General features: G+C 45.2%; 1 protein-coding gene across 1 annotated transcript in view; it reads right to left on the reverse strand.

Annotated features, from left to right (window-relative positions):
• Nucleotides 1-377: 377 nt before the first annotated feature.
• The window catches only part of LOC147092038 (putative G protein-coupled receptor 139), a 31,628-nt gene continuing 6,079 nt past the window's right edge, over nt 378-25,926 (reverse strand). The window contains exon 2 of the mRNA XM_085976411.1: nt 378-1,279. Coding sequence (XP_085832537.1) covers nt 378-1,279 — 902 coding nt within the window. The remainder of the gene's footprint in view (nt 1,280-25,926) is intronic.

Below are 25,926 nucleotides of genomic sequence, written 5' to 3' on the forward strand. Positions count from 1 at the left end.
CGAAGACTTCTTTGGCAGCACCTCAGAAACCCGCAAACTCTTCCATCTAGAAGGACAACAGCAGCAGGCATATGGGAACACCAACACTTGCATTCACCCTCCAGATCACACACCATCCTGACTTAGATGTATATTGCGGATCCTTCATCATCGCTGGGTTAAAATCATGGAACTCCCTCCCTAACAGGACTGTGGGTGTTCCTTCACCACACGGACTTCAGTGGTTCCAGAAGGTGGCTCACCACCACCTTTTCAAGGGCAACTAGGGATGGGCAATACATGCTGGCATTGCCAGCGACGCCCACATCCCATACACGAATACTTTTATTTAATATCACACCAAGGCAGCTGTCAGGCTGCGAATTATCTGCTTCAAATCATCCTTTAATGAATTTTACAATCAGAGTAAAAGGATAATTCCCCATATTCTTCAACTGCTCTCTGAACTTAGTCTGGGTGACGGCATAAATCCCAGTGTTGGTGCAGCAACTCAGCAGCTGCAGCATCAATCCCAATTCCTGTAAGAAAGGAGGAGAATTTGCAGACATATAACTGATAGAACCTATCCGGCTCCATATATAAACCACCATAAACGCTGCCCATAACAGGATGAAATTGCCAGAGATAACAAGCAGCAAAATGATGGATTTCCAGCGGCTCTCCATCTCTGGGTCACTGTGACTCTCCCCACTGCTGGGACCCCGGAGTCTCCTACGGGCTCTGCTGGACACTAAAATGTGTCTGACAGTGAGAGCATTGAGCAGCAGAATTAGAACAAATGGGACAGCCGGGGTGAGACTGTAATGAAGGAGCTCGATTGCTGCCCAGGCCCGTGATTTCATAACACCGACTGTTACCTCACAAAACCAAGGCATGTTCCAAAGCCAATACCGATCTGTGAACATAAAATACCAGATGATGTTCTTTGAACCGCTCAACACAGTCACTGTTCCCAGAACCACAGCCGCCGTTTTCTCGGTGCAATATTTTGTTTTCAGCTTCTGGCAACAAATGGCCACAAATCGATCAAAGGTGAAAGTGACGGTGAACCAGACAGAACAGTCTGTGGCTGCATAAAGCAGGACGGCATGTATATTACACACGGGGATTGACAGCACGAAAAAAAAATGTCTGTAATAAACAATCGGAATTTGCCTCAGTATCACGTCGAGGATAACGACCAGTAGATCCGCCGCTGCCATTGCCAGCAGGTAGCGAGTGACACATGTGGAGAGACCACACTTTCCCCGAGACAGGATCACAATCGTCATTAAATTCACTGTGAGCAAGGGAAATAAACAGGAAAATTATACATCAGGCTGGGGGGGAAATAAACAGGGAAATTATACATCAGGCTGGGAGGGGAAGTAAACAGGGAAATTATACATCAGGCTGGGAGGGGAAGTAAACAGGGAAATTATACATCAGGCTGGGAGGGGAAATAAACAGGGAAATTATACATCAGGCTGGGAGAGGAAATAAACAGGGAAATAATACATCAGGCTGGGAGGGAAAATAAACAGGGAAATTATCCATCAGGCTGGGAGGGGAAGTAAACAGGGAAATTATACATCAGGCTGGGGGGGAAATAAACAGGAAAATTATACATCAGGCTGGGAAGGGAAATAAACAGGGAAATTATACATCAGGCTGGGAGGGGAAATAAACAGGGAAATTATACATCAGGCTGGGAGGGGAAGTAAACAGGGAAATTATACATCAGGCTGGGAGGGGAAGTAAACAGGGAAATTATGCATCAGGCTTGGAGGGGAAGTAAACAGGGAAATTATACATCAGGCTGGGAGGGGAAATAAACAGGGAAATTATACATCAGGCTGGGAGGGGAAGTAAACAGGGAAATTATACATCAGGCTGGGAGGGGAAGTAAACAGGGAAATTATACATCAGGCTGGGAGGGGAAATAAACAGGGAAATTATACATTAGGCTGGGAGGGGAAATAAACAGGGAAATTATACATCAGGCTGGGAGGGGAAATAAACAGGGAAATTATACATCAGGCTGGGAGAGGAAATAAACAGGGAAATTATACATTAGGCTGGGAGGGGAAGTAAACAGGGAAATTATACATCAGGCTGGGAGGGGAAATAAACAGGGAAATTATACATCAGGCTGGGAGCAAGAGTAGCAGTTTGAAGGAATTCGGAGAGAAATCTGCAACTCATTAGTGATTTACACTGATATAATCTCATTCGATTACCAGTGGAGCTGAATACAGGGTTTATTTTAAGAATAATCGGGAAAACATGGAAGAATCAAACAATGAAACGTGTCTAAATACAACAGGAAAGCAACAGATGAATGATAAATGAGAGATTAAACGATAGATCTGCCTTTAGCCCAGCAGACAAAAGCACCGCCCGAAGTACCAGGGATGCAAAAGACCAGAACCTCTCAGGAAGCATTCGTGTCTCAGGATCAATCAGCATTTATCGCAGCGCAATTTGCTTCAGTGCCCTTTATGTTAGAGAGGGGGATATCCCACTTGGAATCCAGCTCCTGGTTAGATAGCCATTATATTTAGGACAGAAAATGAAGGCAACGGCAAAATAAAGAAACTGCAATCTTGGCGTGCATTAATTACAGTATTTACATGTGCAGCTGTAATATGAAAATACTGAGAAAATAAATACATGTGCACTGCAGCTATAAAGATAACTGGGCTGTAAGAAGTGTGTTTATGATTGAGCTTTCTACAGTTTTGGCTATATACACAAATTGTAGCTCATTGAAAGGAAGATTATCCATATAACATTGCAAAAAATGGACTCTGAATTAAAATAACTATTTATAATTGACCAGGTAATAGCCCACTAATGCATTTATTTGCATCGTAATATCGCGACTTATCCGACAGGCAACGAGCCGCCGAACGCTTTGTAAAGTATCTGAACACAACTGGAAGAGATATATCCTTGTACCTTTTCACCTATTGGTTTCCAAATTGTGCAGAAAATATTGGTCGAGAAAATAGGAAAGGATTTTCTTATCATCAGTCCTTCAGTTTCAATCAGCGAGGATTTTTTATCCTGCAGTACAGCAGGAGGGAATAAAGAATCACTCTGGGTCTCACTGAATCCAGTGAACTGTGACAGACGGGCATGGGCTCCAGTTGTAAATTCAAAACAAAGATTGGAAATAAACGCATTGAAATATGGCTGACTGAACGTTTTTTGAGAATGTAAATAATCCTTGTAATCCTTATCTAACCATCAGAAGCAGTGCCACTAATGCAGAACTGGAGATGGTGGGAAAGGAGACACTGACTGCAACTGAATGATTAGAGGATATTTCAGACATTTAACGATGTGTTTGTGATCTGCCAGGATTTGCTCCTGTTACTCTGTGTCAGTAAATATACCGAGCATTAAGTGAAAACTAATGCAAATTACTGCGGATGCTGGAAATCTGAAATAAGAACAAAAAATGTTTTCAATACTCAGCAGGTCAGGCAGAACCTGTAGAGAGAGAGAGTGTTAACGTTTCAGGTCGATGATCTTTCGGCATTAGGTGAAAATCTCCTCAATTAAGACAATATTTTTCTGATCTGTTACACATGTTCAGTGTAGAAAGCAGAACGGATTTCATTAAGGAGAGAGTCTCGTCAAAATATTTTCTTGAGTTGAATATAGAACAATTAAATCTTGTTAACGCTGTATCACCTTCAGATTCAATAGCCGACAGCAGTGTGGATGGGATGGGGAATGGCTTGGAGAGAAATACAGTTAAAGATGATTAAAAAAAATAATAGCTGGATACAGATACTTACCAGGAACACCAACAGCAGCGAGGATGTGCCATTCTTTTTAAACAACAACTCTTGTATTAACAAAGATGCAACAACTTGTAACACAGATTACCATTAATAACAGAGTATTCCACGGTGATTAGCGAGAATAATATTACAGTGTATCATGGTTTCTCTTCTTAAGCCGTCCCTCGGAACCGAGGATGACTTGCTTCCACATTAAAAATGAGTTCGCAGGAGACTGATAAGTCCAGTGCGGGACCTACAGACTCTGTCACAGGTGAGGCAGACGGTGGTTGAAGGGGCGGATGGGTGGGGTGCTAGAATTGACGTGTGCTCCTTGCACTGCTTGTGCTTGGCTTCCGCTTGCTCCCGGCGAAGATAGTCGAGTAGTTTGTGGCCATCCCGGATGCCTCTCCTGCACTTTGTGTGGTCTTGGGTCAGGGATTCCCAGATGTCAGTGGGGATGTTGCACGTTTTCAAGGAGGCTTTGAGGGTGTCCTTGAAGCGTTTCCTGAGTCCAGCTGGGGCTCTCCTGCCGTGTCGGATCTCCGTGTAGAGCGATTGTTTTGGGAGAATCAAATCGGGCATGAGCACGATGTGACCCGTCCATCGGAGCTGATCGAGCATGGTTAAAGCTTCGCTGCTGGGGATATTGGCCTGAGCAAGCACACTGATTTTGGTGCACCTATCCTGTCAATGGATTTGCAAGATCTTGCGGAGGCAGCGTTGGTGGTTGCTCTCCAGTGCTTTCAGGTGACGGTTGTACATGGTCCATGTCTCTGAGGCATACAGGAGGGCGGGTATCCCTGCAGCTCTGTAGACTGTGATTGAGAGAATTAATAACTGGACATAGATACTTACTAGGAACATTAGCAGCAGCGAGAAGGGGATAGTAAATATTTTGTATATCCTCCCCTTCTCTTTCAGCATTCCGAAGGACCCGCCCCCGCCGTAATACCCTGGTTCACTCCTTAATCACCCGCAACAGCCCCTCCCATCCCCACAGAACCTTCCCGGGCAAGCGCAGGAGCTGCAACTCCTGCCTTTTTACAATCCCCCTTCCCACTGTCCAGGGCTTCAAATATTCCTTCAAGGTGAAACAGCCATTTAATTTTACTTCTTGCAATTTAGTATACTGTATTCACTGCTCACGATGCGGTCTCCACTCTAATGGGGAAACCAAATGCAGATTGGGTGATCGTTTTGTGGAACACTTCCTTTCAGTTCATAAGCTTAATGCCGAGCGTCTGGTCTCCTGTCACATTAATTCTCTGCTCCCCTTCCACCCTGAGCTATCTGTCCTCGGCTTTTCATCGTGTTGCAATGAAGCTCAACTTAAGCTCAAGAAACAGCACTTCATCTTTCTTTTAGTCACTGTACAGCCTTGTGGTATCAACGTTGAGTTCTGCAATTTCGGACCAGAACTTCGGCCCCTATTTTTTCAGGCGGCAGCGGTTGATGTTACTCCCATCCCCATTTGCAACCTTTAACCACTCCTGCCTTGCACCCTATCACAGACCGACCCTTTTGTTCATTCTGATCCTACCACCTTTCCCTGCCTCTAAAGCTGCTTAAAATCGGTTGCAACTCGAAACCTTTTCAGTTCTGACGAACAGTCACAGACCTGAAACGTTAACTCTTTCTCTCTCCACGGATGCTGCCTGACCTGCTGAGTGTTTTTCACATTTTTTGTTGTTAGTCCAAAGTATTTTTGTTAACTACCACTGTTCCAGAATACATTCCATGGAGACCCTCGAACCCACGACATCCCTTCTGTGAGAGGCTGGTGGTCTTTGTGCTGGAGGCAGCGCGCTGATTGTGTGAGGTCACTCAGTGAAGGGAGCTCCTTATTTAGAGCAGAGGGAAATCCCCGAGTGACATCATTAGACCTCACAGTAACTGGCATTAATTACAGTCATTGAACAAACAGACTCATTGAGCCATTATCACCCCAACACTTCACTTCAACACAATCTAGCTCACACTATTGTACACAGCCTTAAATTAAAAGTGAGTGTATGCATCACATTTCACCCTCCCTCAGTCCAGGAATTTAACGCACAGCCTAGATTAAACTGTTCCTGACTCAGTCCAGGAATTTCATTCCCAAGGCCGAATATATTACACTGCTCCCGCCTCATAACAGGAATTCAATTCCTTTTGCCATCTGGATTACACTGCGCCCTCCTCAGTCCAGGAATTTCATTCCCAGGGCCGCCTGGATTACACTGCTCCCGCCTCAATCCAAAAATGTAATTCCCACGGCCACCCAGATAACACTGCTCCTGCCTCAGTCCAGGAATGTCATTCCCAGGGCAGACTAGATTACACTGCCCCGGCCTCTGCACATGAATTTCATTCCCAGGGTTGCCTAGATAACACTGCGCCCGCCTCAGTCCAGGAATTTCATTTGCATGGCTGCCAAGGTTACATGGTCCCGCCTTAGTCCAGCAAGTTGATTTCCAGGCCATACTATTTGCCTGAATCTAGAACAAGAATAACTAGGTGTTTCTAATGATTGACCTCAACCAGCCAATTTTGTAATAGTGATTTACATAGCGGGAGAAAATAATAAAACGAGCAATGGTTTGACACCAAGGAATCAAAGAAAAATGCTTAAAATATTAACCAATGCGATAAGTACCCTGTAACTATGTCAATACTCTATGAAACGCTCTGGAAACATTGCATTCTCGCACAATCATTGTCGCAGAACCAATACTATCAGTTAACATTCCCAAGTCCTCCATCACCATCCCAGTGTATCTCCTGTACCGCCGGAAGGACAGACTCACCAGCGGCGGGGTCACAGGAATATACAGCCAGCGGGGAGAGATAATGCGAGTCCTCAACAATGCCTAAGGACATAATGAATTCTCAAGGTTCCCGGTCAGAAATGAGCAAGGTAACTTCCTGATGATAACCGCCTACCACCGTCATTCAGCTGATGAATCAGCACATCTTCATGCTGAACACCAGTTGATCGGAGCACCGAGAGCAGAAAAGGCACAACCTGTTCTCTCTGGTTGGGGAGGGGGAGAATTCAATATCCATCACCAAGAGTGACTCTGAAGCACCATCATTAACCGAGCCCTGAAGAACAGAGCTGCCAGTCTGGCATTGCGGCAGGAGGACCAACACAGGAAGATATCCTGCATGATCTGGTCCTCACCAATCTAGCTATCGCATATGCATCAGTCCATGACGCTATTGGTAGAACTTACCACTGCACAGTATTTGTGGAGAATAATTCTCGTCTTCACACTGTGGATACATAGATACATAGATACATAGAAGATAGGAGCAGGAGTAGGCCATTCGGCCCTTCGTGCCTGCTCCGCCATTTAATGAGATCATGGCTGATCCTTTAATTCAGTATCCCGTCCCCGCCTTCTCTCCGTAACCCTTAACCCCTTTTGCCCGTAGAAATATATCTAATTCCCTCTTAAATATATTTAATGAGTTGGCGTACACTGCCCTCTGTGGCAATGAGTTCCACAGGTTCACCACTCTCTGAGTGAAGAAATTCCCCCTCATCTCTGTCCTAAATGGTTTAGCCCTTATCCTTAAATTATGTCCTCTAGTTCTGTTCTCACCCGCCAAGGGAAACATTCCTTCTGCATCCAGTCTGTCTAGACCTGTCAGAATTTTATACACTTCTATGAGGTCCCCTCTCAATCTTCTAAACTCCAGTGTGTACATCCCTAAACTACATAGTCTCTCCTCATAGGTCATTCCCGCCATTCCTGGTATCAGCCTGGTGAATCGCCGCTGCACCCCCTCCATGGCAAGAACATCCTTCCTCAGATGAGGCGACCAAAACTGTACACAGTACTCGAGGTGTGGTCTCACCAGTGCCCTGTACAGCTGCAGCAAGGTATCCCTGTTCCTGTATTCTAACCCTTTTGCTATGAAGGCCAGCATACCGTTTGCCTTCTTGACCGCCTGTTGCACCTGCATGCTCGCCTTCAGTGACTGGTGTACAAGAACACCCAGGTCTCTCTGTACTTCCCCCTCTCCCAATCTATTGCCATTTAAATAATAATTTGCCCTCCCGTTCCTGCACCCAAGGTGGATAACTTCGCACTTGTCCACATTATAGTGCATCTGCCATTTATCCGCCCAATCGCCCAGTCTGTCCAAATCGCTCTGGAGCTTCCTGGTCTCTTCCTCTGAGCCCACCCCACCTCCTAGTTTAGTGTCGTCTGCAAATTTGGAAATGCTGCATCCGACTCCCTGATCCAGGTCATTAATGTAAATTGTGAACAGCTGGGGGCCCAGGACAGATCCCTGTGGTACCCCACTTGTTACTGCCTGCCATTCAGAAAATGAGCCGTTTATTCCAACTCTCTGTTTTCTATCTGACAGCCAGTTCCCTATCCACGCCAAAACTTTCCCCTTTATCCCATGAGCCTCAATTTTCCATGCTAATCTTTTATGTGGGACCTTATCGAAGGCCTTTTGGAAGTCCAGGTACACCACATCTACTGGCTCTCCCCCATCTATTCTACCAGTTACTCCCTCAAAAAATTCCAATAGATTAGTCAAGCACGATTTACCCTTTGTAAATCCATGTTGACTCTGTCCTATCCTGTCCCCATTTGCTAAGTGCTCCGCTATTTCATCCTTAATGATGGACTCCAGCATTTTGCCCACAACTGATGTAAGGCTTACAGGTCTGTAATTACCTGCTTTTTCCCTACCCCCCTTTTTGAATAGTGGGGTAACGTTAGCTACCCTCCAATCCATCGGCACTGTTCCCGAGTCTAATGAATTCTGAAAAATCATCCTTAGTGCATCCGCTATCTCTAGGGCCACCTCCTTCAGTACCCTAGGATGCATGTTATCAGGCCCTGGGGATTTGTCCACCTTCAATCCCTTTAGCTTCCTTAACACCATATCCTTAGAGATATTGATTTGCGTCAGTTCCTCCTTTGCCAATGTCCCTATTTTTCCCGATATCCCAGGGAGGTTTTTTGTGTCTTCCTTCGTAAAGACTGACCCAAAGTATGCATTTAGTTGATCTGCCATTTCCTTATTTCCCATTATATATTCCCCCGTATCTGACTGCAATGGACCAACTTTGGTTTTCACCAGTCTTTTCCTTTTGATATATTTATAAAAGCTTTTGGAGTTAGTTTTTATATTTTCCGCCAGCTTATTTTCGTAAGCTATTTTGCCCCTCTTGATCATGCCCTTTGCCCTCCTTTGCTCTATCTTAAACTGTTCCCAATCTTCCGCTCTGGCGCTTTTTTTGGCTATTTTATACGCCCTATCTTTGGATTTTATGCTGTCTCTAATTTCCCCTGTTATCCACGGTTGAGTCACCTTTTTAGATTTCCTTTTATGCCAGATTGGTATAAACAATTTTTGCAATTTTGTCATTCTATCTTTAAATGTTTGCCATTGTTTATCTACCTCCAGTCCTCTCAGGAACGTTGTCCAATCAGACCTACTCAGTTCCCGTCTCATGGCATCATAATTCCCCTTGTTTAAATTCAGGACCTTAGTCTCTGAGTCAATTTCTTCGCTCTCCATTTCGAGTGAGAAATCGATCATGTTATGATCGCTCTGACCCAAGGGTCCCCGTACAACAAGATTACTGATTAGTCCCTTCTCATTGCACAGTACCCAGTCCAATATAGCCTGTTCCCGAGTTGGTTCCTCGACATATTGATCCAGATAACCATCCCTTAAACACTCAAGGAATTCCTCCTCCTCATTATTTTTACTGATTAGGCTAGTCCAATCTATATGTAAGTTAAAGTCACCTATGATGACAGCTGTGCTCTTATTGCACGCTTCTCTAATTTCCCTCGTGATGCCCTCCCTAACCTCTATTTTACTATTTGGAGGCCTATATACCACTCCTATTAATGTTTTTCGCCCCTCGCTATTTCTTAGCTCCACCCATATAGATTCTGTATTAACTGAGTTAATATCCTTCCTTTCAATTGCATTTATCCCCTCTTTTACTAGCAATGCTACCCCTCCTCCCTTTCTTTTTTGTCGATCCTTCCTAAATACTGAATACCCCTGTATGTTAAGCTCCCAGCCCTGCTCACCCTGCAACCATGTTTCCGTAATCCCAATTAGATCATAATTATTAACCTCTATTTCCACAGCTAATTCATCTACCTTGTTCCTGATGCTTCTCGCATTAAGGTATAAAACCCTCAGGCTTTTTTTATGCTCACATTTTTTATGAATTAGTTTGGCCCTTTGTTTTTTGTTCCTCACCCTTTTACCATTTATTTCTGTCTGCCTTTCACTTTCCTCTATTTCACTACATAGGTTTCTAGCCCCCTGCCATACTAGTTTAAATGCTCCCGAACTGCTTTATCAAAAATTACCCCGAGAACATCAGTTCCATCTCTGCACAGGTGTAGACCGTCCCTTTTGTATAGGTCACACCTACCACAAAACTGGTTCCAATGCCTCAAAAATTTAAAACCCTCCCTCTTACACCACTGCTCAAGCCACGTATTTAGCCTAACTATCCTGTTCTCTGTACTCTTACTAGCACGTGGCACTGGTAGTAATCCAGAGATTACTACCTTCGAGGTCCTACTTTTTAGCTTGGCTCCTAACTCCCTAAATTCTACTTGTAGGACCTCTTCCCTTTTTTTAGCTACGTCGTTGGTACCAACATGTATCACGACAACTGGCTGTTCCCCCTCCCCCTCCAGAATGTTCTGCACCCGCGCCGAGACATCCTTGACCCTTGCACCAGGGAGGCAACATACCATCCTGGAGTCTCGGTCGCGACCACAGAAACCCCTATCTATTCCCCTTACAATCGAATCCCCTATTACTATAGCCCTGCCACTCTTTTTCCCTCCCTTCTTTGCAACAGAGCCAGTCATGGTGCCATGAGCCTGGCTGCTGGTGCCTTCCCCCGATGCGTCACCCCCCCCGACAACAGTACCCAAGACGGTGAACCTGTTGCTAAGGGAGACAACCCCAGGGGATTTCTGCACTACCTTCCTGCCCTTGCTCTGCCTTTTGGTCACCCATGTACTGTCTACGCTGGCCTTAACCTGCGGTGTGACCAACTCACTAAATGTGCTATCCACACCCCTCTCAGAATCGTGGATGCTCCAAAGTGAGTCCATCTGCAGCTCAAGGGCCGTCATGCGGTCCCACATGAGCTGCAGCTGGACACACTTCCCGCACACATAGTCGTCAGGTACACAGGAAGCGTCCCTGATTTCCCACATGTTACAGGAGGAGCATGACACAGGTCCGAGCTCTACTGCCATGACTTAACCCTTATATTACTTTTTAATTTTCTAGTTTTAGTTTATTTATCGACTTTTGTTTTCCCGAAGCTTACTTAGACCAATGTATACTGTACTCCTCTTATTCCTTTTTAAACTAACCAAATCCCACTAGTTTTGGTTTTACTTTCTAGGAAGGTTTGAGGAAAGTACTTACCAGTTAGTCTTACCTCCCTGGTCTTTCGCTGACTTCCCGGTCTTGTGTCCCCTTGGTCCTACGCCGACTTCCCGCTCCTCCCGGTTCCTGCCCTGCTGAAAAGAAACTGAGACCAAAAAATTTGTGACCTCTGTTTTTAGACAGCTGCTAAAAGACTACTAGGTTAGAGGAGGAGGGTGGGTGGGGTTTCCTACTCTGTAGGAACTCGGGTTTAAGCCACCACCCTCCTTAAATACCTTTCACCTGGGTGCTTCCCACCAGGTCCGCTTCTGAAAAAAAGCTCACGACCTGGACTTCCGCCTCATTACTACCATCCATCGTATCCAGTGCTACTACCATCCTGATCAGTGGGATTTAATTAGACAGATTCAAGCGAACCCACAGTCAACAGATCAGATTATTTCAAAGCTGTCATTTCCTTTCGTCAATGGCAGTGAACAATAAAGCCGTTGCCCCTTAGTCCTGAACATTTCTCCTCTTCACGGATATACCACATTACCTTTTGAATGTTTCTGTTAAGAAAGAAAGTCTTGCATTTATAGAACGCCTTTAACGACCTTGGGATGACCTAAAGCACTTTACAGGCAAATAAGTAACTTTTAAGTGAAGTCAGTGTTGTACTATAGGAAACACGGCAGCCAGTTTGTAGACAGCAAGTTCGCACTAACAGCATTGCAATTACGACCATGTCATCTGTTTTAGTGATGTTTGTTGAGATCAATAATTACCAGAACACTGGGGAGAACTTCGCTGCTCTTCTTCGAATATTGCCATGGGATCTTTTACATCCACCAGAGAGCGAGCAGAGAGAGCCTCGGTTTAACGTCGCATCCTAAAGACGGTCCCTTCGACAGGACAGTGATCTCTCAGGAATGCAACTACAACAGTGCAGCGCTCCCTCAGTAAAGTCCCTCCTCGAATTCAGAGCTCCCACAGTAATGACCATCTAACAGTGCAGCGCTCGTGTTGCACTGCCACTCTGACAGTGCATCGCTCACTCAGTACAGCCCCTCTGACAGTGCAGCGCTCACTCAGTACTGACCATCCGACAGTGCAGCACTCCCATGGTACAGCCCCTACGACAGAGCAGCGCTCCCTCTGCAATGCCTCTCCAACAGTGCATCGCTCCCTCAGTACAGCCCCGCTGACAGTGCCGCGCTCCCTCCGTACTGTCTCTGCAACAATGGAGCTCTCCCTCAGTACCTTTATGCTGGCAGTGCAGCAGTCCTTCAATATTGTCCCCCCGACTGTACAGTGCTCCCTGCCCCTCCAACAGTACAGGGCTCCCTCATTACTGCCGCTCCCACAGTGCAGCAATCCCTCAGTACTGCCCCTCTGACAGTGCATCTCTCCATCAGTACTGTCAATCTGACAGCGCAGCACACCCTCAGTACTGACTCTGCAACTGTAGAGTGCTCCCTCAGTACTGTCACTCCGACAGTACAGTGCTCCCTCAGTACTGGCGCTTCAACAGTGCAGCGCTCCCTCAGTAATACCCATTTGATAGTGCAGCACTTCCTCAGTACAGCCCCTCAGACAGTGCAGCGGTACCTCAGTACTGACCCTCCAACAGTACAGTGATCCATCGGTACTGCCCCTCCGACACTGCAGAGTTCATTCAGTACTGCCCCTCCGACACTGCAGCACTCCTTCAGTACTGCCCCTCCGACAGTGCAGCGATCCCTCAGTATTGCCGCTCAGACAGTGCAGCGCTCCCTCAGGACTGTCCCTCCCACAGTGCAGTGGTCCCTCAGTAATGCCCCTCCGACAGTGCAGCGATCCCTGTATACTGACCCTCAGAATGTTCAGCTCTCACACAGTACTGACCCTCCAGCAGTGCAGCGCTCCCTCAGTACTGTCCCTCCATCAGTGCAGTGCTCCATCAGTGCAGCGCCTCCAACATTGCAGCGCTCCCTCAGTTGCCTCTCCGACAGTGCAGCTCACCCTCAGTACTGCCACTCAGATGGTACAGCGCTCCCTCTATACTGACCCTCGGACAGTGCAGCGCTCTCTGAGAACTGGCCCATCTACAGTGCAGATGTCTCAGTACAATCCCTCCATAATTGCAGCGAACCCTCAGTAATGTCCCTCCGACAGTGCAGCGCTCCCTCAGTAATGCCGCTTTGACAGTTCAGCGATGCCTCAGTACTGAGCCTCCTACCGTGCAGTGGTCCCTCAGTACTCTCCGTCCGACAGTGCAATTGCAATGTCCCTCTGTACTGCCCCTCCGACAGTGCAGCGCTCCATAAGTACTGCACTGGAGTATCATCCTTGATTTTTGAACGCAGGTCCCTGGAGTTGGAGTTGAGCACAGAACCTTCTGACTCAGAGGCGAGTTTGCTACCAACTGAGACTATTGAATCTGCTTCCACCAACCTTTCGGAGATTTCATTCCAGATCATTTCACTGCGTGATCAAGGTTCGGCCATTTGGTAATGACAATTCAGCCAGTGGAAAAATGTCCCCTTTGTACTGTATCATAAGAAAATAAGAAATAGGAGTAGAAATAGGTCGCTTGGTTGCACGAGCCTGCTCCGCCATTCAATAAGTTCATGGCTGATCTTGGGCTTAAAGGCACTTTCCAGCCCACTCCCCATAACCCTTCACTCCCTTATCTTGCAAAAATGTGTCTATCTCCACTTTAAATGTATTTAATGAACCAGCCTCCACACCTCTCTGGGGCAGAGAATTCCACTAATTTACGACCCTCTGAGGGAAGAAATATCTCGTCATCTCAGTTCTAACAGGGCGACCCTTTATCCTAAAACTGTGCCCCAGAGCTCTAGATTTCCCCACGAGGGGAAACATGCTCTGTGCATCAACGCTGTCGAGCCCCCTCAGTACCTTATATGTTCTGATAAGATCACCTCTCATTCATCTAAATTCCAATGAGTATAGGCCCAGCCAGTTCAACCTTTCCTCATATGTCAACCCCTTCATCGCTGGAATTATCCTAGTGAATCGTCTCTGAACTGCCTCCAATGCAAGTATATCCTTCCTTAAATAAGGAGACGAACACTGTACGCAATACTCCAGGTGTGGTCTCACCAATACCCTGTAGAATTGTAGCAGGACTTCCCTGCTTTTATACTCCAACCCCCTTGAAATCAAGGTCAACATTCCATTTGCCTTTTTGATCGTTTTGCTGGACCTGCATGCTAACTTTGTATGTTTCATGCACAAGAACCCCCAGGTTCATCTGAACTGTAGCATTTTGTAATCGCTCTCCATTTAAATAATAGTTTGCTTTTTTATTTTTCCTGCCAAAGTTGATAACCTCGCACTTTCCCACATTATACTCCATCTCGCAGGTTTTTGCCCACTCACCTAACCTGTCTATATCCCTTTGCAGATTGTTTGAGTCCGCTGCACAACTTGCTTTCCCATACATCATTGTGGCATCCGCAAACTTGGCTACATTACACTCGATCCCTTCATCCAAGTCGTTAATGTAGATTGTAAATAGTTGTGGCCCCAACACCGATCCCTGTGGCACCCCAATAGTTACCGTTTACCAACCATAAAATGACCCATTTATTCCGAATCTCTATTATCTGTTAGTTAGCCAATTCTCTATCCATGCTAATATATTACCCCAAACTCCGTGACCTCTTATCTTATGCAGTAACCTTTTATGTGGCACCTTATCGAATGCCTTCGGGAAATCCAAATACACCACATCCACTGGCTCACCCTTGCCCACCCTGCTTGTTAAATCCTCAAATAAATCCAGCACATTTGTTAAACATGACTTCCCTTTACTAAATCTTGCTGACTCTCTTTGACTACAGTATGTTTTTCTAATGCCCTGCAACTGCTTCCTTAATGAAGGACTCCATCATTTTCTGGTTAACTGGTCTATAATGTCCTGCTTTCTGTCGCCCGCCTTTCTTAAATACGGGTGTTACATTACGGTTTCCAATCCGCTGGGATCTCTCCAGAGTCCAGAAAATGTTGGTATATTGCAGCCAATGCATCCATTATCTCTGCAGCCACTTCTTTTAAGAATCTGGGATGCAGACAATCTGGTCCAGGGGACATGTCGTCTTTTAGCCCCATTATTTTACTGAGTCCCATTTCCTTAGTGATAGTGATTGTCTTTAGTTCCCCTCCCTGTGGCCCTTTATTATCCATTATTGGGATGTTGTTAGTGTCTTCTACAGTGAAGACAGATGCAAAATATTTGTTCCGAATCACTGCCATTTCACCGTTCCCCATTACGAATTCCCCAATCTCATCCTATAAGAGACCAACGTTTACTTTAGCTACCCTCTTCCTTTTTATATACCTGTAGAAGCTCTTACTTCCTGTTTTAATGTTTGTTGTCAGCTTACTCTCTTAATTCATCTTCTCTCCCTTTTTTATTTTTTTAGTCACCCTTTGTTGGTTTTTAAAGAATTGCCAATCCTCTGGTTTCCCACTAATCTTAACAACATTGTATGCCTTCTTTTTCAATTTGATACCATCATTTTTGTTGAGAGTTATGAAATATCTCCTTAAATGTCCGCTACTGCATTTCAACTTCTTACCCTCTAATTTGTGTTTTCTCTCCACTTCAGCCAGTTCTGCCCTCATGCCAATAATTTTGCCATTGTTTACCATCAGGACACTGGTTTGGGATACAACTTTGTCACCCTCCAACTGAATTTGAAATTCAACCATGCTATGTTCACTCTTTCCTAGAGGATCCTTTACAATGAGTTCAATTATTAATTCTGCCTCATTACATAGTACCAGATCCAAGCTAGCCTGCTCCCTGGTTGGTTCCTTTACATACCGTTCTAGGACAACATCCCGGTTGCACTCTATCAACTCCCCCCCCCAGGCTAACTTGGCCAATTTGATTTGTACAATAAATATGGATATTAAAATCATCCATGATTATTACCATACCTTTTTTACAGGCTTCCATTATTTGTTGATTTATACTCTGTCCAGCAGCATTGCTACTGTTCGGGGACCTGTACATTACGCCCATCAGAGACTTTTACCCCTTATTATTTTTTACCTCCACCCAAATCCATTCTACATCTTGATCTTCTGAGCCAATATCACTTCTCACCACTGCACTGATCCCATCTTTTATCAATAAAACCACCCCACCTCCCATTCATTTCTTTCTATCCTTCTAAATGACCATATACCCTTGAATATTCAGTTACCAGCCCTGATTGCCTTGCAACTACTTCTCTGTAATGGCGATCGGATCATACCAATTTGTATCTTTTTGTGCAATCAACTCATCTATCTTGTTAGGAACCAATATTCAGATATAGAGCTTATAACTTTGTCTTTTTACTATTTTTCCTTGCTTTGGCCTTTTTTCCGTTACACTCATATTTTTAAACATTCTGTCCCTTCCTGCCACACTCTGGTTATTGTTTCCCCCATCTATAACCTGCTCTATTGCATTCTCATTTCTCATTCACTGTTTATTTTCCCGCTCACCTGGATCCACCGCCCCCCGCAAATATTTATTTTGAATCCCTGTCTACAGCCCTAGTTATTCGATTTGCCAGGGCTTTAACCCCAGCATGGTTCAGGTGAAGACCATCCAAACGGAACAGCTCCCCCTTATCCCAGTACTGGTGCCAGTGCCCCACAAATCGAAACCCATTTCTCCCACACCAGACTTTGAGCCTCTCACTCATATCTCTGATCTTATTTACCTTATGCAAATTCGCTCGTGGCTCAGGTAATCATCCAGAGATTATTACATTTGTGGTTCTGCTTTTTAATTTAGCCCCTAGCTGCTCATACTCCATCAGCATAACGTCTTTCTTTGTCCTACCTATGTCATTGGTACCTACGTGGACCATGAGAACTGGTTTTTCCCCCACCTCACTCCAATTTTCTCTCCAGCCCAGAGGAGTTGTCCTTAACCCTGGCACCGGCCAGGCAACATAGCTTTCGGGACTCACACACTCTCAGCTACAGAGAACAGTATCTATCCCCCTCGCTATACTGTCCCCAATCACTACAACATTTCTTTTTGCTCCCCCACTTGAATTGCTCCCTGTACCACGGTGCTGTGGTCAATTTGCTCATCCTCCCTGAAGTCCCTGGCCTCGTCCACATAGGGAGCAAGAATCTCGTACCTTTTGGACAAGGCCCAGTTGCTGTGGCTCCTCCAACATTACCTCCTGTATCCCAATACCTGCCTCGGTTGTAGTCACACCCTCCTGTCCCTGTCCATGGTCCAAATGGGAAGTAAATATTTTGTCAGTGTGACTGCCTCCTGGTGCATAGTGTCCAAGTAACAAGCCCCATCCCTAATGTGTCACAGTGTCTGAAGCTCGGACTCCAGCTCATCAACTCTGAGCCGATGTTCCTCGAGCCGCCAACATTTATGCAGATGTGGTCGTCTTGGACCTCAATGGTGTCCGCCAGCTCCGACATGCAAAAACAACATCACATTGCATGGTGTCCCATCTGAATTAACTAATTCGTTTTAACATTTGGAACACTTATATCTTTTAATCTACACCATGGCACTTAAATTTAGACGCTCAAGTTTGGAGAAAAGACAAGAAATATAGAAATACTTACCAACCAATCACTTACCTGCTTTCTAGTGACGTCACATTTCTATTAACTTTTACTTATTTACACTTTATTTTTTTATCTCAGCGCCTCCCGCTGCTTTTGAACTCTCCCGGGTTTTGGCGCTCTCGCTCTGCTCCCACTGCTTTTGAACTCTCCGTGGTTTTGGCGCTCTCGCTCTGCTCCCGCTGTGTTGAACTCTCCCGGGTTTTCCCGCTCTCGCTCTGCTCCCGCTGTGTTGAACTCTCCCGGGTTTTCCCGCTCTCGCTCTGCTCCCGCTGCTATTGAACTCTCCCGGGTTTTGGCGCTCTCACTCTGCTCCCGCTGCTTTTGAACTCTCCCGGGTTTTCCCGCTCTCGCTCTGCTCCCGCTGCTATTGAACTCTCCCGGGTTTTGGCGCTCTCACTCTGCTCCCGCTGCGTTGAACTCTCCCGGGTTTTCCCGCTCTCACTCTGCTCCCGCTGCGTTGAACTCTCCGGGGTTTTGCCGCTCTCACTCTGCTCCCGCAGCTTTTGAACTCTCCCGGGTTTTGGCGCTCTCGCTCTGCTCCCGCTGCTTTTGAACTCTCCCGGGTTTTGGTGCTCTCACTCTGCTCCCGCTGCTTTTGAACTCTGCCGGGGTTTTGCCGCTCTCACTCTGCTCCCGCTGCTTTTGAACTCTCCCGGTTTATCAGAACCCTCAACATTTTGAACACTTCTATTCAATCTCCCACTAACCTCCTCTGCTCTATGGCGAAGAATCACTGCTTCTCCAATCTCTCCGCTTAATTGAAGCCCCTCACCCATGGTATCATTATTGTAAATTCTCTCCACACAAGCAGCAGGCGATGACCAACTCCAGCAAGAGATATTCTAAATTCCAGCATTTGACAGTCAATTGCATTTCCATCACCGAATCCTCTAGCATCAATATCCTAGGGGTCGCCTTTAATCAAAAAATCAACTGGACAAGCCACATAAATGACTATAACAGCACGTCAGATGCTAGGTATTCTGTGGCGTGTAACTCACCTCCTGAATCCTCAAAGCCTTTCCAAAACCTAAAAGGCATAAGTCAAAAGTATTATGAATTACTCTCTGTAGACACCGAGTACATTAGAGTAGTGGTTATTTTACTGGACTTGTATTCAAGAGGCTTGGACTATTAATCCGTGAGACGTGAGTTCAAATCCCACCATGGCAGCTGGGGAATTAAAATTCTGTTAATTAAATAAATTCGGAATTAAATAGCTGGTATCAGTAATGGAGACCCTGAATCTACCGGATTGTTGGAAAAACCCAACTGGTTCAATGACGTTCTTTAGGGAAGGAGATCGGCCATCCTCACCAGGGCTGCTCACATGTGTCTGACACATAACTGCCCTCTGAAATGGCCCAGCAAGCCACACAGTTGTACCAAAGTCAGACACTGTGAGGGTATCTAAAACTCAAGGACTGCAGCGGTTCAAGAAGGCAGCTCACCACCACCTTCTCACGGACAATTAGGGATAGGCTTGTCTTGCCAGTGATGCTCACAGTCCGTGAAAGAATCAATAAATAAAAAACACCGAACCTTTCTCAAAATTAAGGAAAATTAAACATATTAAAACTAAGAGTCTGCAAAATAATCAGGTTCAAAGGGGTTATATTCAGGACAAGATTATAATCTGTGAACGAACTTTAATTGTCTACTAATCTGTAAGGACTAATATGGGTCCCTACAATTTCCGGTCCGAAAACTTCTGTTAAGTACATTCGCTCGAGAGAAAGTTCTAGACCCTTCAGCTATCACAGTTGTTTCTCCTAAATACGCCGGTGTGACTGACTCTGTCTCTTCAAAAATCTATTTAACTGGCCCTGTTTCTTGAAAAAGCAGTTATCAGTGTTTCTGATTCATTAAAATGCCATTATCACGTGTCCTGTCTCTTTAAAAAGCCTGTAAGACTTGTCCTGTCTCTTTCGAAATGCCTCCTTGTTTGGTGCTGGCTCTTTAAAGAGCCCGAGTGACTGGTCCTGCCTCTTCAAAATGTCAGTTTGACAGGTAGTGTCTCTTTACATAACATATCTGACTGGACTTGTCTCTTTATAAAGACATTGTGACCAGTCCTGTATCTATAAAAAAGCCTGTGTGACTGGCCCTGACTCTTTAAAATGTCTGTTTGACAGGTAGTGTCTCTTAAAAAAACCTAAGTGACTGGACTTGTCTCTTTATAAAGACCTTGTGACCAGTCCGGTATCTGTAAAGAGCCTGTGTGACTAGTACTGTCTATTTAAAAATCCTGTGTGAATAGTCCTGTCTCCTTAAATAGCTTGTGTGACTCGTTCAGTCTCTTTAAATAGCGAATGCGACTGTCCCTGCTTCTTTATGAAGGCGCTGCGATTGGTCCTGCCTCCTTAATAAACATTATGGCTGGTTCTGTCGCTTTAAAAAGCCTGTGTGGCTGGTACTGTCTCTTAATAAGCCTATATGACTGGTCCTGTCTCTTTAAGAAGCCCGAGTGACTGGTCCTGTCTCTTAAAGGAGCCTATATGACTGGTTTGTCTTTAACTGGTGTGTCAGATCATTCATTTTCAGATCCTGCTCTCATCTGCCAATACTGCTCAGTATTCCAGAATCATTCTGGAAAGCAAAGATGAATTCCGGCTCCTATTCTCTAATGCTAACCGTCTTCTTAAACCCCTCTCCACAGTCTCCTCCACCCTCACCTCCGATGACAAGTGTAAGGAGCTCATGGACTACTTTGCCTCTATGATTGAGACCATCCGTTCAGCTGCCTCTGCCACTTCCCTTCCTTCCTCTAGCCCACCGGGCCAAACTTGCTCTCAGGTTCCCCCCTACCCTAGCCCTGAACTAAAAACACAAGAAAATAAGAAATGGGAGCAGGAGGAGGCCCTATCGTCATATCCCTTGATGCCTTTACTTGTCAGAAATCTATCGACTTTTGTTTTCAATATTCCAAATGATTGAGCATCCACAGCCCTCTGGGGTAGAGAATTCCAAAGATTGAATACCCACTGTGTGAAGAAATTTCTTCTCATCTCTGTCCTGAATGTCCTACCTTTTATCTCGAAGCTCTGGCTCCTTGTTCTAGAATCCCCAGCAAAGGCAAACGTTCTCCAAGCATCCAGCCTATCAAGCCCCGTAATAATTTTGTATGCTTCAATGAGATCCCCTCTCATTCTTCTGAATTCAAGTGAATACAGACATAGTTTACTCAATCTCATCTCATACAACTGTCCTCCCACGCCAGGAAACAATCTCGTGAACCTTCATTGCACACCCTCCATGACAAGTATATCCTTCCTTAGGTATGGAGAACAAAATTGTACACAGTACTCCAGGTATGGTCTCATCAAGGCCCTGTATAATTGGAGTAAGACTTCTTTACTCCTGTACTCAAATGCTCTTGTAATGAAGGCCAGCATACCATGTGCCTTCCTAATGGCTGGCTGCACCTGCACATTCACTTTCAGTGACTCATGTACAAGGACACACAGGTCACTTTGAGCATCTGCTTTCCCCAATCTTTCACCATTTAGGAAATACTCTGCATTTCTGTTTTTTCTACCAATGTGGATAATTCACACTTATTAAGGTTGTATTCCATCTGCTATGTCCTCGGCCACTCACTGAGCCTGTCGAGATCCCCTTGAAGACTCTTCCTACGCTCTGCACCACTGACAATGTCACCCAGCTTTGTAACATCAGCAAATTTGGAAATGATACATTTAGTCCCCTTATGCAAATCATTTTTATAGATTGTGAATAGCTGGGGCCCAAGAGCAGATCCTTGCGGTAACCGACTAGTCACTGCCTGCCACCCTGAAAAAGAGCCATTTACCCTTACTCTTTGTTTTCTGTCTGTTAACCAATTCTCAATACATGCTAGTTTATTACCCAGCCAATTCCAACTCAAATCTTTCTCCAGTTTCTCTCTGATCTCCGCTCTTGACCGCTCCGCACTCTTCTTGTCCATGAGACCAACTTCCAACTTCCTCCTCCCTCTACCCTATTCCTAGCAAACTGCTGACCACCCTACTTCCTTTTCCGGCTCCCATGTTAGCTGACGTTGTTAACGGTTCTCTCTGCTCGGGTACTGTCCCCCTCTCATTCAAAACTGCCATCAGCAAACCTCTCCGCTGCATAGAAACCTTGACCTCACTGGCTTGCAATCTAATGCCACATCTTGAAATTCCCTTTCCTCTCTAAATTAATTGAATGTGTCCAAATCCGTGCCTATCTTTCCTGCAATTCCTTGTTTGAATCACTGCAATCAGGCTTCAGCCCTTGCCTCAGTGCCACTGGTGAAACCCTCATCCACGTCTTTGTTAACTCTAGACTTGAATATTACAATGCACTCCGGGCTGACCTCCCATATTCTATCCTACGGAAACTTGAGATCTTCCAAAACTCGGCTGCACCTATCCTAAATCAACCAAGTTCCGTTCGCCCATCACCCATGCTCTCGCTGAACTACATTGGCTCCTGGTTAAGCAGTGCCTCGATATAACATTTCTGACCCTTGGTTTAAAATCACTCGATGGACTCGCCCCTACCTATCTCTGTGATCTCCTTCATCCCGATCCACCTCGAGGTATCTATGCTTCTCTAATTCTGCCCTCTTGAGCATTCCTGGTGATAACCACTCAATCATTTGTAGCTGTGCCTTCTGTTGCCTAAACGCTGACATCTGGAATTCCCTGCCTAAGACTCTCCGGCTCGTTACCTCTCTTTCCCCCTTAAAGATGCAGTTTGAAATCTACCTCTTTGACCAAGCTTTTGGTCACCTGCCCTAATTTCTCCTTATGTGGTTCGGTGTCTATGTTTTTGTCCCATAATAGTCCTGTGCAGTGTCTTGGGACGCTTTACTACGTTGAAGGCGCTATGTAAATACACGTTGTTGCTGTTGTTATTGTTGTTAAAGAAGACCAGATGGGTTTTTACTACAATCCATTAGTTTCATGGTGTCCGTTACTTAGACGAGCTTTTTGATCCAGATGTCTTTATTCAATTGAGCTTAATTTCCCCAGCTGTTGGGATTAGAACTCAGGGTCATTCGTCCGGGCATCTGGTTTACTAGTCCAGCAACATAATCACTATGCTACCGTACCCATCAAATATATCGCCGTTCCTTCATCGTCACTGTGTCAAAAGCCTGAAATTCTTCCGTAAGTGCATTGTGGGAGCACCTTCACCTCACAGACAGCAGCACATCAAGATGAGGGCCCACCATTTTATCTTGGGTAACTAGAGATGGGCAAATAATACCACCCTTGACAGCGGCACCCATATCCTGAGAGCAAGTACATATAAATAATACAATGGGAATAAAGTTAATGATTTTGTAATTCATTGCTTGAAACCAGGAGCGACCTATGATCAATTCTATGGTTTTATGTTTGATACTGCTAGCTCTTTCCCAATTTCCCTATGCATTCCAAAGGTTTTTGATAAAGTACCACATAATACCAAAATTGAAGCTCATGGGATTAAAGGGGCTGTGGCAACAGGGCTCGGAAATTGGCTAAGAGACAGAGAGTAGTTGTAAACGGTTGTTTTTCAGACTGGAGGGAAGTATACAGTGGTCGTTCCAGGAGTCGGTATTGGCACCATTGCTCTTTTCCTGTATATCAATGCCATGGAGTTGGGTATACAGCACATAATTTCAAAGCTTGCAGATAATAGAAATCTCGGAAATGTTAAGTAACAGTGAGAAGGGTAGTAACAGACTTCAGGAGCACATAGACAGATTGGTGAAATGGGCTGTTACATGGCAGAAACAATTTAACGCAGAGAAGTGTGAAGTGACACATTTTTTTAGGAACTACGAGCAGAGGCAATATAGACTAAACGGTACAATTTTCAAGTGGCTGCACGATCAGACAGAGCAAGGGAGCATTACACAATTTATTGAATGTGGCAGGTCAAGTTGCGACAGCTGCTAATAAAGCATACAGAGTACTTGGCTTTACAAACAGAGACACAGAGTAACAAAATTCAGGTAGGAATGCTAACCTTTTCTGAATCAGTGGTTAGACCCCAGCTGGAGGATTGTGTCCAATTCTGGGCACCACACTTTGCCAAGCATGTCAAGGATTAGAGATGGTGTAGGGATTTAAAAGGATTGTACCAGGGATCTGGGACTTCAGTTACGTGGAGAGGCTGGAGAAGCTGGGATTGATTTTTTTAGAGCAGCAAATCTAAAGGAATTATAGAATTATAGAATCATAGAATCATAGAAATGTACAGCACAGAAGGAGGCTGGTCACAAAGGAGCCATCCAGACTGATCCCACTTTCCAGCTCTTGGTCCGTAGCATTGCAGGTTTTGGCAATTCATGTGAACATCCCAGTACCTTTTAATGTGATGATGGTTTCTGCCTCTACCAACCTTTCAGGCAGTGAGGTTCAAACTCCCGCCACCCACTCGGTAAAAGGAATTCACAACTCCCCTCGATTCATTCTACCAATTACGTTAAATCTATGCCCCTCGTTATTGACCACTCTTCTGATGGAAAAAGGTGCTTCCCATCAACTCCATCCAAGCCCCTCATAATTTTATGCACATTAATTAAATCTTGCCTCAGCCCTCTCTGCTCCAAATGAAGCAACCCCAGCGTGTCCAATATTTCCTCATAGCCAATATTCTCCAGTCCTGGCAACTTCCTCGTAAATCTCCTTTGTACCCTCTCGAGTGCAATGACATCTTCCTGTAAAGTGACGAGAGCTTTACACAGTATTCCAGCTGTGGCCTACATAGTGTTTTATACAGTTCTAGTATAATCTCTCTGCTGTTACATTCTATGCCTCAGCTAATAAAGGAGATTATCCAGTATATCTTCTTAAACACTATATTTAACTGGCCTGCTACCTTCAGGGATCTGCGGACATGCACTTCAAGGTACCTCTGTTCCTCTACATTTCTCAGTATCCTATCATTTGTTGTGTATTCCCTTTATTTGTTAGCCCTGCCTACTTCCTCGGATTGAATTCATTCTGCCAATTTTCTGCCACCTTACCACTCCATTGTTATCTTCCTGCAGTCTAGATTTTTCTTCCTCACTTCAACCACACGGCCAATTTTTGTATCATCTGCAAACATTTTAATCATGCCCCCTATATTGAGGTCTAAGTCATTGATATTTCCACAAAAAACAAGTCACCTGGTACTACACCCTGCACAATCCCACTGGAAACAGCCTTCCAGTCACAAAAACACCCATCGATCATTACGCTTTGCTTCCAGTCACTGAGCCAATTTTGGATCCAAGTTGCACTTTCCCTTGGAGCCCTTGGGGTTTTACCTTTTTGACCAACCTGTTACTTGGAATTTTGTCAAACGACTAGCTAATAGCTATGTGGACTACAATAAATGCACTATCCTCATCGACCCTCCTCGTTACCTCCTCATAACATTCAATCAAGTCACTCAGACACAACCTTCTCTTGCCTCTCTTAACACCTCGGATTCATTTCATCTGGGCCGGGCAATTTATCTGCTTTCAAAGATACAAAACCTCTTAATACTTCTTCTCTCTCTATGCTAAGCTCATGTAATATTTGACACACTCCCTCTTTAAATACAATGTCTGCATTGAGGGGGTGACTAGGTGTGTGGATGAGGGTAATGCAGTGGATGTGGTATACATGGATTTCAGTAAGGCCTTCGATAAAGTCTCGCACAGGAGACTGGTCAAGAAGGTAAGAGCCCATGGAATCCAGGGTGCCTTGGCACATTGGATACAAAACTGGCTTAGTGGCAGAAGGCAGAGGGTGATGGTCGAAGGTTGTTTTTGTGACTGGAAGCCTGTGGCCAGTGGGGTACCACAGGGATCGGTGCTGGGTCCCTTGCTGTTTGTGGTCTACATTAATGACTTGGATATGAATGTAAAGGTTATGATCAGTAAGTTCGCGGATGATACAAAAATTGGTAGGGTGGTAAATAGCGAGGAGGGTAGCCTCAGTCTGCAGGACGATATAGATGGGTTAGTCAGATGGGCGGAACAGTGGCAAATGGAATTTAACCCGGAAAAGTGCGAGGTGATGCACTTTGGGGGGACTAACAAGGCAAAGGGATACACACTGAATGGAAAGACCCTAGGCAAGACGGAGGTTCAGAGGGATCTGGGTGTGCAAGTACACAGATCCCTGAAGGCGGCGGAACAGGTGGATAAGGTGGTAAAAAAGGCATATGGGAT

This window comes from Somniosus microcephalus, unplaced genomic scaffold (genome assembly GCF_052327205.1).
Source record: "Somniosus microcephalus isolate GS21.2 unplaced genomic scaffold, FLI_Smic_1.0 unresolved_chr2, whole genome shotgun sequence".
NCBI lineage: Eukaryota > Metazoa > Chordata > Chondrichthyes > Squaliformes > Somniosidae > Somniosus > Somniosus microcephalus.